General features: G+C 37.4%; 1 protein-coding gene and 1 long non-coding RNA gene across 4 annotated transcripts; one reads left to right on the top strand and one right to left on the bottom strand.

The window, feature by feature from the left end:
* Positions 1-224: 224 nt before the first annotated feature.
* On the bottom strand, positions 225-16,640 carry LOC145203737 (uncharacterized). 3 transcript variants are annotated; one of them, XM_080076019.1, is made up of 15 exons: positions 16,214-16,640; positions 14,485-14,656; positions 13,055-13,197; positions 12,076-12,105; positions 9,971-10,127; positions 8,467-8,624; positions 7,857-7,908; positions 6,610-6,772; positions 5,102-5,268; positions 4,448-4,616; positions 3,811-3,881; positions 3,262-3,439; positions 2,697-2,816; positions 2,209-2,311; positions 225-1,594 (listed from the first exon to the last, which is right to left on the bottom strand). In XM_080076019.1, exons 1-15 carry the CDS (start codon positions 16,269-16,271, stop codon positions 1,479-1,481), a joined length of 1,857 nt encoding a protein of 618 aa, XP_079932145.1. In that variant the 5' UTR covers positions 16,272-16,640; the 3' UTR covers positions 225-1,478. The 3 variants fall into 3 exon arrangements, with proteins under 3 accessions (XP_079932145.1, XP_079932148.1, XP_079932146.1); XM_080076022.1 differs by lacking the exon at positions 16,214-16,640 and adding an exon at positions 15,742-15,906; XM_080076020.1 differs by lacking the exon at positions 16,214-16,640 and adding an exon at positions 15,507-15,558.
* LOC145203740 (uncharacterized) lies at positions 13,194-14,298 on the top strand. The gene is made up of 2 exons (XR_013853378.1): positions 13,194-13,462; positions 13,799-14,298. It is a non-coding gene; the product is annotated as an uncharacterized LOC145203740 (long non-coding RNA).
* Positions 16,641-18,142: the final 1,502 nt, after the last annotated feature.

Below are 18,142 nucleotides of genomic sequence, written 5' to 3'. Positions count from 1 at the left end.
AATGCTTGTCATGATTCCGCCGTCAAGCTGTCTGTTTTTTGAAAGCTCGTTGAATCGTTTTATGAGTTCGGAGCAAAGCCCACGTTACTTGCTCAAGGAAACACAAGTGGTCAAGGCAGGGTTAGAACCAACAACCTTGTGAGCACTAGGTAGTTTTACTAACCACTCGGCCATCCTCGCTAACCTACGTCGATCATACAAAATTTGGCTATATATTCCACCGATCCTTGGCATGGCTTTTATTCTTCTCACTGTTTACAAAATCGATTGAAGTGCAATAGGAAACGCTGGTAACAAGAAAAAACACGAAGACACAAATGCATCCGATGTTTTTGACAGACAAACTAGGTTAGGAAGGGGTAAACGCACCAAAAACAAGTGCGAAAATGCTGCATTTTTTTAGGTTTAAAGCAGTGGTTCTCAACCGGGGGTCCGCGGACCGCCAGGGGTCCGCAAAGCGTTTTCAGGGGGTCCGCGACAACTTCCTAATTTTGCAGACAACGGTATTAATAAAGCGCTATTTAAAAAATATGTCTCAGCGTTTTAAAATAGCATGAAATTTGTTTAAAATCGTTGTTCATAGGCGACGAACTAAAATGCATTGTGACATTTTAACCCCATTGTGATGCAACAGAGGTAGATTTTCAGTGGCAAACAACGTCACATCACAATGTAATGGCTCTTTATTATTGAGTTACGATGTCGCAGCCCAGTCAAAGTGATTGAAATTTTGGTCCTGGACCAAACGTGGTTGGTATATTCTGCACCTTTTTTGGGTTGCTTGTTAATAAAAAAAGGACAAAAAAATCCAAAACCTTCAAAGGGGTCCGCGATTAGCTTGACAGCACCAAAAGAAGTCCACAAAGGCAAAAAGGTTGAGAACCACTGGTTTAAAGAATAGTGACTGCTTTGGTTGATACAGAAGGAGTTGCGTGTTTGCGATTTTAAGCAGGTTCTAAACAAGACAAAATACCACGAATCATTAAACTAGCGGCGATGTTTGGCTTTTTAAATTAGGCAAACAAAATAGAATTTATTGTAATCAAATTTAATGGCAAAAGAAGTGGGACTACATACGTTAAACTGACACGTGAACGCAAATTGCTACAGATATCCTAAGCAGCGTTGAGAAATTACGATGAGATATCGACTGATTTCGAATTGACATATCCCATCAACGTTCTTTCCTTGTTGTTTGTTTGTTTGTTGTAAATGTTAATAAAACAAAATTAACTTTTAGAGCTTTTCCAATTATAACCTTTAAACGTCTCTGGCAGTTTTGCGTGATCAAACTACAGTGTCCCATATGGTAAAGATTTCATGTCATAGTTCTATTAGGTTTTGGTGGCTTCTTTTTTTCGTAAATACAACTTGGCCTTTTCAGCAATCTTCCACAAAGTGGTTCAACAGCATACGGCCAATGACAAGGCAACATTCTGGGTACATGAAAAACTAACAAATCAAACTCTCTCTTCCTTCTACTCCCACTTTCTTCGGTTTATCACAAACGCAACAAACAACATTGCCACGTTTGCTCCCATCAGGAAAACTATTAGGTTTTGACCGAATGTTGATTTAGGTGAGTCGTCTGGGTCTGTTTGAAAATAAGATGTCAAATTTTAGTTGTTCCAGAGGTGCATGAGCTTCAAGGTTTTGGCCTACAATATTTTTAATAACTACAACATAGAATGGAAATGCAAAATGAAGTAGTCAAAAGTGTTTCGCCATGTGTTCGCAGCAGACCAACGAAAAACTATTAATTTACTCATTCTTCAACTGGGACATGGGGTTGATACAAACTGAACTTTGATTTTTTGGCCTGTAAAACAAATCGTTAAGTAACAAAGAAACCGATTAGTTGCCTTCTATTTTTGGTCGTCAAAAATTCTTAAATAAATTTACTGAAATCAGCAAAAACGTCACATAGAGCAGTGGACCGCCGGGTCGGGTTAAATGCTATAAAACATTTTGCGTATGTATCACGGGAATGACAAACTAATCTAGGTGTTTTTATTGCTAATTATTTGTAGTTTTTTGAAGACCGGTCCGCGAAAAAATGTCACTTTCAAAAATGGTCCGTAGTGCACAGAAGGTTGCCGACCCCTGATATAGAGTGCAGGCGACTTAGTGTATGAGTAAATTTAAAACAAAAACAATATCATTTTCTTGCATTGGTTTAGTAATCTGCAAAAAACAACTTTCACCCACCAACGCACGTGGTCCGGTCCTTCGAAAGTTGTCTTCCTGGGAAACATGAGCAGCGAACGTTTTCCTTAAAGATTTCGCACAGTTCTGGGCATCCGCCGTTGTTCTGTGTGGATTCAAACACGTTAGGGGTCGTATACAGGTTTGGAAGACAATTCGTAAATACAACAGAAATCGATATTGATGTAACAGAGTTATATGTCTGCCCGAAACTCTATTTTAAACAGTGGCAGAGTCAGGCCTGAAATAAACACGTTTTATTTGAACTTAGGGCCGAACCCGACCCGACGCCTAAATCTAGTCTGGTGGGGTAAAGAGAAAACAAATGTGTGTCCATAGAAACTTGAAAGCATGATGTTTTAAAACAGCGCAAATATGCAGTTCGAAAACTCGTAACAAAAATCTTTGACAAATTCAGTCTAAAACCCTGGTCATTCACCTAATTTTTTAATGACAACAACAGGCAACAAACGTTGCCATGGAATACTTACATCATCACATGGAGTTTTCTTGGGTTCTTCTCGAATTCTGACAGGTCCCACAGTCATTAGTTTGGTTGGTAACTCTTGCTTTTCCATGTCAAGGGATCGCTTCGCTCGTGTTGTGCAGTTCTGCAAAAAAAGATTAAAAAAATTGTTTAACATGCAACTTTCGTTAACTGCATCAAACCATAAAGTTTAAAATTTGGTTGTGTATGTTTAAGAAACAGCCACTGTTTCTGCACATTTGCCGGCGACGTGAGTTTTGAAGGGTACAATTAATTTAGCCAGTTACAAAAATGCAAAAAAATATTCAGTTTAACAAGCGAACGAAGAAAGCAAGTTTATAGAGCTCTTCTGGCAAGTTTTTTTATTCCGACGTTTCGACGTCCTATAGGACAGGTCGCCTTTATCCGGGTAAACATCACTGGATGCGCGTAGTGCAGTGCACGATCAACAAATGCACTGTATAGGACGTCGAAACGTCGGAATAAAAGCATTTGCCAGAAGAGCTCTATAAACTCGATATTATGTCCGACAGCAACAGCTTATATATGTAACGAACATAGCAACTTACTGCGCAACTGTCAGGAATATTGCTGCTGCAAACTTCCACAAGACAATGAACAAAAGCGATTGATTCGAAATCATGCGCAAAAACAAACGACCGAAACCGGAAATCAGCATCTTCCGATCTTCCGCTTTGAATAATTTCCACAGCGGGTCCACCCTTATACATCTCATCTATTGGGCAACTAAAAGACAGAAATATAAATTACATAATGCCCTTCTCGTGAAGATATTGTTTTAACCCATGTTTCAACGTCCTTTTTAAGTCGCCTTCATCAGGGTGATAACAACTCGAAACAATCGAAACGAAAAGGATTATTAAGTATCACTGATGATGGCACAAGCAATTGCCGAAACGTTTGAACAATAAAGCAAATTCCTTTTCGTCTATTTCGGCCATTACTTTCATCATTATGACAATAAAGTGTGAAAAAATAATAATATAAAGGAAAACATGCCCTAAATAGGGCCTTGCGAGAAAACTTATACGTTTAGATTTACAGTTTAATTCTTATTTTATTAACATGTTAAGCTCAATAATTATTTAACTACTTACTAATCAGTAATAATATCGTAACGATGTTTATCGGAAGAGTTACTAGTGGGGGTTGCCCAGCAATCCACAAGCTGTGAATAAAAAATATTTTTAGACTTGTTGTTTACGTTGTACAAAAATGTTTGTTTATCGAAGACAAAGTAATGTAACCGTTAATGTCAACTTTAAAGTCGTAAATGTATGCATTACTGATATCAGCCAGTAATAACGGCCACTCAAATACACTCATATATAAATCATACTGAGCCAGGCCTATTGAAGGTGTTATACCGAATCAGCCGGTCACCTAGAACTTCCATAGCTCGGTTGGTAGAGAGAGAGATAGTCCTGCTCCGATCATGGGTTCGAATACCAGCGCAGGCTAGGTATTTCCAGCCTATATGCCTTGCCATATCGGAACGCTTGGTGACCGGATGATTCGGTATAATACCCACAAAGGCCTGACGAACTGTGACTAATTACAATGCTTACATTCTATTTGATTATTGCAATCAGTTTTCTCTTCAGTATTATTTGGCTTTCTATTCATTTATTTCGGCTGCATATGTTTTGGCAAAAAACAAACCGCGAATAAGAATGGATATAAGCTAGGCTAGTGAATATTTCAATTTGTTTCTGCAAAGTTATTTCAACTTACAAGGAGTTGTAGAGCGCCCGGCTGGTCGAAAAGAAGCGTGGCGCGCGTGTATAACCAATTAGGAATTGTTACTTCGAAACCGGGTGCCATTGAAGTCGTGAAATCAGCACTGTAGAAAGATAGTGAGACGCTAAAGTTGCCCATCGCTGTTTTGTTGATGTGGTTGGTTCTGAAAAAATACGGTTTTAGTTTAGTCCAATGGATCCCAAACTGCGGGCTTTTGCCAACACAAGACGCCGAGACAGGAACTCACAACCTCGTGATCTTGGCAATATTATCATTATCTCATAACAGTTCAATTGTATATTCGTGACAAAAACAAATAATTTCAAAAAATTTCTTGTAGAAGGATGATTTTTTCATTTAATTTTCACGTCATTGTGGTTATTGTTGTTGTCTTTTTAGACACTGAAGATGCTTTTTGAATTATAATTCAATATTTTATTTGTCACGCATTAAAACATTAAAACAATTACATAAAGCGAAATATATTTGCTCTGTTCAAGATAGCTTACTGATTATAACCTGGAAATATACGTTTCCAAACTTGTGACGTAATAAAAAGTGGAAATCGTTACTAGAATGTAATAGAATTGGAAATTATTTCCAGAATCCATTTACGAGGTCTTATATGACAAAGTTTTTTATACTAACCTTATAGTGGGGACAATTCTCCCAGAGAAATCAATTGTAATGTTCTTGGTGTAAGTGCAAGTGGCGATAATAGAACCTGGCAAGGAGCGAGTAAAAACCTCATCTCCGACAAAATTTAACACCTTCATGATTGTGTATTCGTATTCCACTGTGAACTGGTTAATCACCTGTGTAGAAAGTTACGGCATGAATTGTTAATTTTCAATAAGTCTCAGAAAAAGTGTTGGAGTCAGGGTTGGTGCAGTCGTACGTTTTTAGGCAGATTCGGAGTCGTTTTTTTAAGTATTGCAGGGTCAGATATGGAGTGATATTTTTGGCGACTCAAAACAACACTAATTGTGCAAAGGTAACATGAAGGTTTTGTTTTCGTAGTCGTTTTCTTAATATCGTGGAGTGGTTTTGGATCGATATTACGCGAGGACAATATAAAGACAACCTTGTTTTAGGTTGGAATCAGTGCTGGATTAAGGGTCTGCTGGCCTGTAGGCACATGTTATAAGTGGCCCGAAAATCAGGGTTACCAACTAAAAAATTAGAATTATCAGTGTTGCCAAATCAAAAAAGTGGCCTGGATTTTTGACTGGCCTGTAGGCACGTGCCTACTTTGCCTAATGGTTAATCCGGCACAGGTTGGAATCGACAAATTTTAACTGACTCGAAATCCTGGCCTAGGTTTTTTTGTCTTGGCATAGCCTAGTGGTTCCCAACCTTTATCGAAGAATTTCTTCCTTAACAATTCAAAACAGTAATTCCTTCCCAATACACTACATAGTAGATGCTAAACCATACAAAGATCATTTACAATCGGGTATTTTATCAACTTCACAGGTTATATTTCCAAAGAGCTTAAGTGTCTATTTACAAACCATACGCAAAATTAAAGACAATGTCCTCCCATACGAAGTGTTCCTCTCTGGTTGGGAACCACAGGCATTAAAACAGGTTAAACAATCAAAATGCTTTATTGTCCTAAGCTTGCCACAAAGCATGATTCAGTCGCACTAAATTGTTTCCGGGTTTTGTATTACCCCAGTTGCCCTCTAGCTTCACCATGCTAAACCACAACGATTCGCGCACTCTTATCCTTTATGCTTCATTTCATGTATTGTTAATATGTTCGTTTCTGTGTTTGTTTTCTCAATTACCGCGTTCTTTCGCCTCAAATACAAAATTTCACGTGAACAACTATTGCTAGTCGCCTTGTTTTCATCGCATTATTTATACACAATAAAAAAATTTTGTGTTATTTCTTTTAAAGGCGAGATAAATAAACGATTAATTGATTGGACAATAACTATGTCATAACAACAGCATCCTATATTGTCAGTAGTTCTATATCTTTACATAATAACCCTTAGCCAAATTTGTTTTCTAAATTTACTTTGGTGAATCCAACGTTTAGCCCTAATTCGGGCTTTTTAACAACCAAAATTCGAGTTTCGGGCTTCAAACTACGGTCTAGAGTCCAATCACCGACGCTAATACTTGCAATTAACGTAATTTCTTACCGTTATACTGGGACGACATTCACCAATCGGGAATATCAGAGTGTTGCTGGCAGTCAGGCGGCATTGTGGATCCACTTCACTCACTGACATGACGCTTTTGTTCCAAACAACGAGGTCATCGGTTTCCAAAAACTGTATCGTGTGTAGATCCATACTTCCAACACTAAGTGCAATAAAAAGTGTTTGATACATTTTGCATTGTAGTTCAAGCCTTTCAACCAAGGCTGGTGTTCATAAAGTTTTAAGTCAGGGTTTGTTCGGGTTAAGGGCTTGATTCAGATGACCTAGCAGCCGACCACATTAGTGCCGCTTGTGCTTTTATTCTACCAACTTAGGTTTTAATTCGGGCTTTGTTTTGGAAAAGCGCGGGTTTAGTTCGGATTTCGGCCCCACTTGCAATTATGGTAGAGTCTACATCAGTGGTTCTCAAAGCATCGAATCTGTCTCGTATTATTATAATTCATCACGATTTTTATGTTTTTTAAGGTTTGCAAACTCGTACCACGTGACCAGCACTGACTCGGTTCCATTCATTACATTCGCGTCAATTTCAAATTTCGATGGATACCCGAACAAATTCACCTTCATGGTAAGTGGTATTAAGGTGAAGGTTTCTGATTCTTTTTCAAGTGGTACAAGTGGTACGTCAGGGATTTTCAGGTGGTACGCCAATAGCTTTCTTCTAAACTTAATTCAGGTCATATCAACAATTGCTGCTCAACTAACCTAAGTGATCAGCCAAGTTTTTAACAGAACCAATGTTCAGGACGTTTTTTAGGAATTGGTAACACGCTGGTTTCATAAATAAGCTAGTGTAGTCAAGAAGAACTCTTGGTCTACCCATGTAAACACGATTTAGGTGGTACACAGCGATAGAAAAGTCGCCAGGTGGTACGCAATCAGTATAAGTTTGAGAACCACTGGTCTACATCATTCATAAAATACATTAGAATGCGCTGGTGAACACACGGGATCTTATTCCTACTGTAAATGACAGTGAAATAAACAGGCTGATGAAATCCAATTTGCACAAAATGAACCAATGGTATTACTGACAAAAGAGATGCTTATGCTTGGCTTTTTCATATTTGTCCAAGTTAGTCATTTACGATGCTTTGAATGCAATATTGCATTTGCCAAAAAATCATCTTGGAAAAAAATAATGCGAGACACTTAGTTTAACAATTGCAAGAAGATACACCAACGTTTATAAAGTAATAAACATTTTGGAAATGCATTTTACTTACTCTAGGTGCACAGAATTTCCAGAGCAGGTAACATTAGTAGTTTCCGGTGTTGCTAACAAGGAAAAAGAATTTGTAAGACACACAGAGTAATGACAGGTATGGTAAAAACATAAACAAAACCTCGGTACAGTTTTACATCTTAAACTAAGTCATAATGGCACTGGGTTGGCATTTTTAACCAACTAAACGTTTTGTTGCACTTGTGAATCTCAGAAAAGAAACATAAAGACCTAAAAATGTTGCACAAACGGTTTTAACCCAAATATTGTGGAGTAAAATGAAAACTGCGCTAAAACTAAGGACTGCTGGTACATCCTGGTCCGAATGGACGTAAATAGCGAATTGTGTTTTCTTTCTAAACGTTTTTGCATTAACAATTTAATGAGCATTTGCAAAAACATTAGATTTGCAAAAATTTGCAAAACAACCTCCGCGGTTCCTCGCGCCCCAAAGGGGTACAAAACTGCCTTAGGGTAAGGTGATGCTAAATCTGAATTATGTAAAGCAGTTTCTTCACCGAAAATACACTAAATCAAGTTGTCATTTTTCCTTGTTTTGGGATCAGTGATCAGTGTAAGTGGTTTGTTACAAATAAAAAAAAGACTGTTACCTCGTGACTCAAATTCAACGACGAGGTTCGCAATCACATTGTAAAGATCGGAATCCGGTTTCGTTAACGCAACAAGTCGAGTGGGCCAACAATTTCTACACTTCAATCGTTTTGCTGGGTTGAACGCATTGTGGTAAGCATGACCACATTCACAAGTCCTGTAAGGTCAAACAAATAAGTTTAATTTATTAGTTTTCTCTATTTGCAACTATAATATACAACAACTAAATCACAGTACGCCAGGCCCATTGAAGGCGCTATACCGAATACCACAACTATACTTTATTACCAAACATTATTGGAAATTGTGCACATTGTTTTAACGTAAATGTCTAGATATTGGTCGTCTAATAGGATATAGTGAAACTAGTATAGGGAACTTCAGTTTGTTGGAAGTGACAGGTCAAGACGTCGGAATAAAAATACATTTGCCAGTAGAGCTCTATAAACTTCAGGTCAACGTCTTGTCACCAGCTGTACTGATGAGACCGTTTAAGTTAGAACAGTGTACATTGTCTAATGGTAACCTATCATTGTATGGACACATTACCATATATATTAGACATATTTTTGTTCATGGTTTATAACCAGCGTAGCTACATAAAATCTATTATAAGACTCATATTAAAAAAAAACTGAGACAAAAACACTGTAAAATTGTATGGGCAAGATCTGTCAGTCTTGATTAACTGACACGCCTAACGAGGGGCAAAATCGAAAAGCTTAGGGCAGTGGTTCTTAACCTTTTTGGGATCGTTTCCCACTAAAGTCGATCACCAAGTTCGAATTTCCCACTCTGTTATTTTAATGATGAGTTTTGTGTTCTACATTAACTTTGATTTCTTTGATTGAAATAATTTTGTAAAGCGATTTGGTTGGGATCTTAAAAGCTTGCTGCAATCCTATTTAGTTTGAATAGTGCTTCAGTGAAAGAGTAAAAATATGTGAAAAGTTGAATCCTTTCTGCTTGCAAAACTCAATTATTGCATCACAATCAACATAGAAAGACATTTATTGGCGCACAATAACAAAGGCATTAATGCTTTCAGACATGTCTGTGATGTAACAAACGTTTTTTTTTTGGATTGTATAATTTGATTTTTTATGTGTCTTGTAAAACCAGGTGAAATTTATCTAATGTTGTTGCTAAAAATGCAGTAAATTAACATTCAACGGTCAATTCGAAGCCGGATTCGACCCACTGGACCGAGTTTCGTTACTCCTGACTTACATAATTTCCCTCTGAATACGTTAAATTTCCCACTGCTGGTGGGAAATTTCCACCGGTTAAGAACCACTGGCTTAGGGGGTAAATAAAATAGAACAAAATTGTGTTAGATATGAAAAAATGGAGTGTTAAAGAAATGTTTGCTTAGAATGAAGCATCACAATCTGAAACGAGGTGAAACAGGGTTGAGAACCAACGCCTATTCCTGGTGCTGTGATTTTTTTCAGTGCTGTTGTGTTGCTATGTATTTTTTTTACAAAGAAATGAAAAACTTACCCTACGCATTTTTCTTGCTCGCTGACAAACTGAATGACCGATTGAAAGTCCAACAACGTCCTGTCATTCGCCTTTAAAGAAGTTGCCTCGCTCACCAAACTATTTGTGAAAAGTCCTCGATTCACAGACGGGCAGTCCGCCGAATCCAGTGTTCGTCCTGTAGAAATAAACACGAGTTGCAAAAGTCACTTAAGCTCTGCTTATCTTTTCGTTCAAATTACTCAGTTTTTTTAAATTATCTTATCTTTTTTTAATAGAACCTTTGAAGCAGTTTTGTGTACATTTGCTTCTAGTTGTTTTCAGTAATACACAGTAAAACAGTTTAAAACGGATTCGGTTAATTCGGATTTTCGCCTATTTCGGACAAAACTTAAGAACGTGTGATTTCTAAAGTGATAAGGCTTTAACTAACCGACTTCGGTTAATCAGGATCTTCACCTAATCCGGACAATTTTTTTGGTCCAATGGGTCCGAACTAACCGAGGTTTAATGTAATTGTTTCTAGTTGTCTTTAGTTATAAGCCATGTTTGTTAATCACTGAAACTTTTCCCTAAACGGGCATGTTGTTTTGCCAAACTGTACTATCATTTGCAACTATCTTATCATAATGTTTTGTCAAACCTTAACGCAGTGGCCCAGCTGAGGAAGAATTTACCTTAGTGTGTACATGTGGTTTGTAAATAGGCATTTTAGCTTTGAAAATCTAACTTGTAAAGTTGATTATAGACCAAATTGTAAATGATCTTAGAATGGTTTAGCATCTACTTTGGGGAAGAATAAAAATATTTTGAAGTTTATAGAGCTCTTCTGACAAATGTATTTTTATTCCGACGTTTCGACGTCCTATACAGGTCGTCTTCATCAGGGTAAATACCTGTATAGGACGTCGAAACGTCGGAATAAAAATACATTTGCCAGAAGAGATCTATAAACTTGATAGGCTACTATGCCTGCAATAGCTTATTTAAAAATGTTTTTATTGTTAAGTGAGAAATTCGCCAATAAAGGTTGGGATTTATTGCCTTAACGCAAAATGCAAGATAACAGGCTAAATGATTCATACAAAAACCAAATTGTATAGATGAGTCAAAATCCTGTATAAAAACATACACAAAACAGTGTGTGCTATAGGTGTACATAAGCTATAGGCGCATGCAGAGCTACGGGACATGGCGTAAACTGTATTATTTCCGGTTGTTTTGCGACCTGGTTTATGTGCTACGCTATTTAATTTGTTCAAGGGACATATAATTGTCACACTGTGTATGGTATTGGTACGTAGATTGAAACATTTTACATAACGCACTTTGCTGTATTTCATCTCTAAATTTGTTGCTCGTTTGGAAAACATTAAATAAACCAAGAAACACTGGATATACCCATTAGTTTGTAAATTATTGATAAATAAAAGGATTCCTAATGAGGAATATAACGGCCCAAAAAGACGTAAAAAGACGAGCGTTTCATTGATATCTCTGGATGGCATGAGCATTTACCGAAACGTTTGAACAATAAAGCATATCACTTTTTACGTATTTTTGAGCTGTTATATTCTACATTAAACTTATGAACTGATCCGTGTATAGTGTTCCAAAATAAATAGCGAACCAATACGGGTCTGTTAATAAAGATGAGGCTGTGAAAGATTGCTAATGACGTTCAACAAAAAATACTGCGTCATTACGCAGAAAGCGGTCTTATAATGACAATATTCTTTTTTTTTTCGAACATTTGTCCTAGTTTCAATAGTGCCTTCTTGGTTTTCCGAGCAGGTTCTTTGGGTAAACATTTGCTATATATCAGTAAACATTTTTGACAAATTTGACACAAAAAAACAATTCTTGACTATGATAAAGGGTTAATAAAAAAGTATGTAATTAATCTACACATATGTTAAGCCTTCTTCATTTGCTCTAGACAAAAGTATGCAGAAAATAAACCAGTTTAAAACCAGCAAAGTTTTTATTTGTCTCTTAGGAGCCAAACTAACACAATCGCCTGAGTGAACACTTAAATATGTTGATTAGTTCACATTTGGATTGATCTGTTTGGAATTGCATGGGGCAGAAACATAAAGTAAAAACAAACAGGAAATTAAACTTACGCCGACCGGGAGTTGATCTCTTCTTTCTTTCTGTAAAAATAACAAACAAAAAATTAGTTTTTTCAACTTGTTTGAGCGTTGTATAACAAGTGAGGATTTGGTTTGTCAAATTTTTCCCAAGCTGAATTTAATATTTGTTCTATTATTTATGCCTGACTGAGTTTCATGCATGACTGGTTTTTTCCTGAGGGCAACTTGCATGATCTTGCACACTTAGTCTGTTCAGTTACAGTAGGGGTACAGTTATGTTTACTTTTTGTTTTTAATTTGTGTACATGTCAACTATTGTATTGGTCGGTTGCAAATTTTTGCCGCTGATTTTGCCTGTCGTGGTACAAACTCTGCTTAAAATTGTTTCCAATGGTTGGCCACAGTTTTCTTGGAAAGCTTAGGGAACAGGACACAGTAAGAGCGGCCATGGGAGTTTATACCATGATATAGACAGGATCGGCGGCGAATTTTGCAATCGTTACCGCAGCGCAAGCTTCTATGTAACAAACACAGCTTTTGAACAAAAAAGTACCAAAAGATTTAGAAACACTAGACCAGGTATAACGTTGTAGCTCGATAAACCCAAATTTTTGAATATCTTGGGCAAAATGCATACACTCGTATTGGTAAATGTTCAAACAATTAATAATTTTTGTAGTAATAATGGGAGCAGGGTATCATACAAACTTTGGAAACTTCTCTTTTCGATTAAACACCAACAACTTGACGCAACAGAAACAAACTAAGTTGTTATTTTCAGATAAACGGAGTTATTACGTGTTTGCTTTTCGACAAATTTGTCAACAATTTTTTTCTTAATCGTCGTATTTTGAACGTTTTGAATTGTCAAAACACTTTTCATGCAACTCGGAACCACACACAAAAACTAAAAAGGAAAACACACAAAAACTAAAAAGGAAAACACACAAATTAATCCTATAAATGTAACAGATATAACTATAACTAAAATAACTCGATAAAACCTTACGTTTTGGACAGACGATCTCTCCAGTTTCCTCTTGAAAATAATCGCAAACGCAGCCTTTCAAAACGACAAGGTCGCCTGGGGTTGGATCAATGAGTTTATCCAGCGCATTGCCCCAACATACAGCTTGCGAAACCAGGGGGAGGCTGCAATACACAAAAAAAGTCAAAGGTGTAAATAAAATCTTGTAATTTGACAGCTCCTAATATATTACTGATGTTTATGTCATTTTAGCGAAATTGATTTGAACTCAACTATTTTTTGCCTTGCAGATCGAAAAATAGCAATCTGTCTACCTAATCACAGTTGAACGTTTTACGCTATGACTAGCAATGAAGCAAGATTGTCACCACTAAATACTGAGTCCAAAACGTTTTTCGTTACAAAATTTTACCGACGAAAATAGTTCGTGTACGTGTTTTGTTGCATTTCCGACAGAAAGAATAATAAAAGATTAAAACGTTAATTCGTTGGTTTCTTGGCAAATTCCCAGCATTTGTTAGTGCGAAATATCTGAGTGCTTACAATGTCATGTGTGGGAGGTTTTAGCTACAGGGAATACTATGTGAAACCTAGGCAAAACCTTGAACGTATCTGATAAATTAATTATTTTTGCAATATCAGCTACCGCCGGTAACTTTTGGGAAGCAGGTAAAACATTAACAGCAAGATTGTTCATGATTTTTTATGCGCAAATAGGCCATTAGAAACAACTTTGGCGGGAAAAATTTGATAAATATTTTACAGAGACACTGAGTACATATGCGGTCTGGAAACTTATGGAATTCGTCTGGCAATACCCTTATTCGAATCCGGAATAGAGAAAAGAAATTCGCTTCGTTGCCTGTCAAGTGTATTTCAACGGATCTTCGAGTTAAATTTAGAATGACAATACGCTAAATTCCTTTCCTTTGCGCCAACATATCCTAAACCTGTGGTACTAATGTAGCGTTTTTGTACTTTATGTACCATTTTTATGGAAAGTATCGACGTTTATACAATACAATATCACGTCGAGGACCTTGGTGGTACAATTTTGTCGTTACATGTTTTGTACTTTTACCTAGAGAAATAAACTAAGCTACGATATGGAAAATGGATTTTGAATTATACATGTTGCCGTTTTCTTTGATGTTTTTGTCTTATGCGGTTTCCTTATAGGTTCTAAAACTGGACAGCTTGGTGACTGTTTTACTGCAGTTGTATCGCAAGTTCAAGTACAAAATAAAAACAAAGCCCAGGAGTAACAGACAGTGCACACTGTTCCGATCTATTTAACGACTAATCAGTGCAGCAGCTTATCTAATCAGACGTTGACCATAGAAACTAATAATAGCTACCTTACGACACTTCAGTTTGCTGAGAGTGTAAACAGGCTTAAAAATGACATGCTTTACCAAATTTGTTCGATGCCACAAGTGGACATATGTTACCTGTTGCATTTTCCAGTGATGTATTGCTCATACCATGAAGAGTGGTAGGCCAAAAAGTCCACAATGCTACCCCAAGTATAAGAATTGGGTGAATTGATGTTCATACAATGCGACAAAGAGTCTAGAAGTTTGTTACCGCCCTCTACAGCTTTTCCAATATCAGGGGCCGATGCTACAACAATCACAAGCAATGACAATAAGGTATTTATTTAAATACGTCAATACAAAGGTTGTAATTAGGTATCATTAAGTCAAGAACGCGTTAATTTAATCTGCGTGAAGCCTAAACTCAAGTTTAATTCGAGTCTTTAAAGCAGCAGTGATTTAAAGCCAAGTCATAAAGTCACTAATATTTCCCAATTGGTATAAAATTCAGCAGTAAAATGTGAACACCGCGAAGCATTTATTAGTACGCGAAGGTCTTTCCGCCAATACAATACATCAATGCCTTCTCCCATTCGGCGCCTCTAGGCAATGGTGGAATACACTCAATCAAAATCAATTCACATTTCTCTTCTATTTTGCTTCAGGTCAATTTTTTTCATGGACGTTTCAAGCGACGGTTTAGGGCAGGGGTGGGCAACCTTTGTTACTGTAGGGCCAATTATAAATGTCAAAATTGGATCGAGGGCCGCACATGTGCATGACACAAAGTGATTTTGCTTTGTTTCTTACCAAGTATGCTTAAAGTATAATTTGTATTTGATTCTAGCCACATTTTGCCAGATCGCAGAAAACTAGCATTAGGCGCATTAATCAGCTCAAAAATATGTAATAATTGGACTCGTTTGCCAGTACTTTTGAAATCCAAGCGTCTCTGCGGGCCGCACACGCTTTAATGAAGGGCCGCATGCGGCCCGCAGGTTGCCCACCCCTAAACTTTAGGGGTACTTAACTAGTCATTATTTAACGACTGCGCGGTTGTATATTCCACAAACAAAAGAAAGCCCTATATTAAACACTGCAAAACCAAGTTGGTTTAAATGATAACACCAACACTTGGGAGTTTATGTCTAGCCTACCTTGGTTAAGTTAAAAAGCAAAGTATTAACAGCTGCCAATTCGGAGTTTCTACAAAAATCTTTGTTAAGAACATAAATTATTCATGAATATAGCCTGCAATCTCAGGAATTTATGTTAGGGTGAGTTATGCAGGGCTATCGGTAAAAGTCTGACGGAAATCTGTACGCAAAGTTGCAGTAACATTGTCGAAAACGTAATTCCTATGCTTCAATGTATGAAAACACTAGAACTTACACTTTCAGAATTATGTGTGTAGTAAGTATGGTGGTCTTGGAACTTATTGCTTGTAAAGTAAAAACGCAGTACTGAACAAAAATCTTCCCTACTTCGTACCGTAACTACCCTGCGGTCGTCTGTATTTCCATTTTCAAAATCGCCCCAGGCATTTTAAGTAGCGCACATGTACAAATTCGGCTTCCCTTTTATACTAAACAGTATATAATCCAAAAGCAAATGACGAACTAACGCATAATTTCACTAAACTTTAAAACATTAGTGCAGCCAACACTAAGTTTAACCGTAACATCAAAATCACATATAAGCTATTGCTACCAGGCATAATATCAAGTTTGTAGAGCTCTTCTGGCAAATGTGATTTTATTCCGACGTTTCGACGTCCTATACAGGTCGTCTTCATTAGGGTAAAGAATTACATTTGCCAGAAGAGCTCTACAAACTTGATCAAAATCACATATTTCTAACTTACCTGTTACGAACGCAGCAACCTGAACTAATAACAACAAATCCAACACCAGCCTTCTCATTCTCCTAGTTCTGCTAGCACTGAATAGACAGAACGGTTCAGATCATCCGCATGACATATATATCAGTGCACAATGAAACGCTGGCACAGAGATCAGACTGACGGCTCTTGTTGCTCTGTACCTGTAACGTTTATGTAGACCAATTGCCAGGCTTGCAATGATGAGACGCACCAACGCTCGGCGCTTCTTTCGCAGAAACTGACGGCGGAAACATGACTAACAACGAAACATGCCAAGCGGCCCGTGAAACGCCTCTCTCGGTACGCTAAGGGTAAAATCTTGTCCGGTACAAACGCGCCCATAAACCCTTGTTCGTTTTTGACTAACACAGATATTGAATTTGCTTTCTAAATACCAATCTCATCTCGACAATGATTCATAGACGTTTTCAATAGAATAGGCTACGCTTTAGATATAATTAGGCATAAAGTCCTTAATAAACAACATAGCCGCTCCAACAGACCTTAACAAACTCCATTGGACCAAAGCTGTTTCGTGCAGTCATTGGGGCGTGAAAATGTTCCATGGTTGCTGACTGTCTGTGTTTGCACATCAAGAAAAATTCACGTGTGTTGTACACAGAAAAGTTATGCAACTTCTAGCTTTTGAGACCGTTGCGTTATGCCGTGTGGTATGGTAGCTTACTGCTTGTAAGTTTGAGTGTTCTTAAGTCTAACATGTCTTAATAGACTGTACGTTGAGTTTTCTCTTTCTCCAAAATACTAGACCTGAATTTAAACTCTAAGACTTTGCATGCTGGCCTATTTTATTTTGATGGTTTCTGTCGAAAAACTAGTTCAAAACTTCTCACTCTTTGTAGTCACTGGCCACTTTTACACCTTTTTGGGTTCAAAATAAAAAGTCATATATACGCCTGAAGGCGGTACCGTAAAGGTTTCGAGGCCCTGGTCTAAACGATCGATTTTAAACAGGAGTCAATTTATTTAAACTGCAAAGCCTCCAACACAAATGCATGGCGTAGACGTAGGGTGATTAGATACGAACATCTGGTAAATGATTACAAAAATCCACCAAGCTGTCATAGACACGATGGCTCGCAAAACTGGTAATGGCAAACTTGTATAGCGCTGTCTGTCGACGGAAGTTACTGGTTTATCGCAAAAGTATTGTTGTATTCAGTGGAACCCGATCGGCCCACTGCGAGGCGGTGCATCAAAATAAATACGAGCTTTTTTGTCATTTAGTTGTGACACATCGACAGATATGTGCGTTAAAATAACGTTTGTGAACATGTTGTATTTGTTTAATCCAATAATCGCATACATTAATTTAACTATCCATCCTAAAAAAACATGATCAACGAAGGCACAATGCTGAAATTGGTACAGCTAACAAATTCAGTATTTTTTTCAAAAACATAACTGCCAAAGAACTTGTGTACATATAGAATACATCATGCAGACGTTTCAACAACCGTTGTTGTCATCATTAGTGCAGGTTATCAATCGAGCTAGAACAGGGTTCACATAAGCACAGAAGAACACAACCTGCACTGATGATGACAACAGCGATTGTCGAAACGGCTGCTTGATGTATTCTATATGTACACAAGTTCTTTGGCAGTAATGTTTTTGATGAAAACAGCTACGTTTTTGATACTATTCAAGTCCGTGTACCTAAGAAACTCAGTAGGTTTATGTTTGTTCATAAACTTCATTGAAAGACATATTTTATCGTAACACAATACTTCTGCCAGCGCTGTTCTATTGGTGCTATTTAAGATGGCAACATTTCACCTTTATGTATTAGAAACCACAAAGAAATACATCGCGGGTGGGGCTATTGTGGAGTGACTAGCTTTTGCTACACAAGTTGCATAAGTTAAGCATAAGTTGCAGACCTCAGACCAA

Source organism: Phallusia mammillata, chromosome 8 (genome assembly GCF_965637545.1).
Source record: "Phallusia mammillata chromosome 8, kaPhaMamm4.hap1.1, whole genome shotgun sequence".
Classification (NCBI taxonomy): Eukaryota; Metazoa; Chordata; class Ascidiacea; order Phlebobranchia; family Ascidiidae; genus Phallusia; species Phallusia mammillata.
This window is presented reverse-complemented; position numbering and strand designations above follow the sequence as displayed.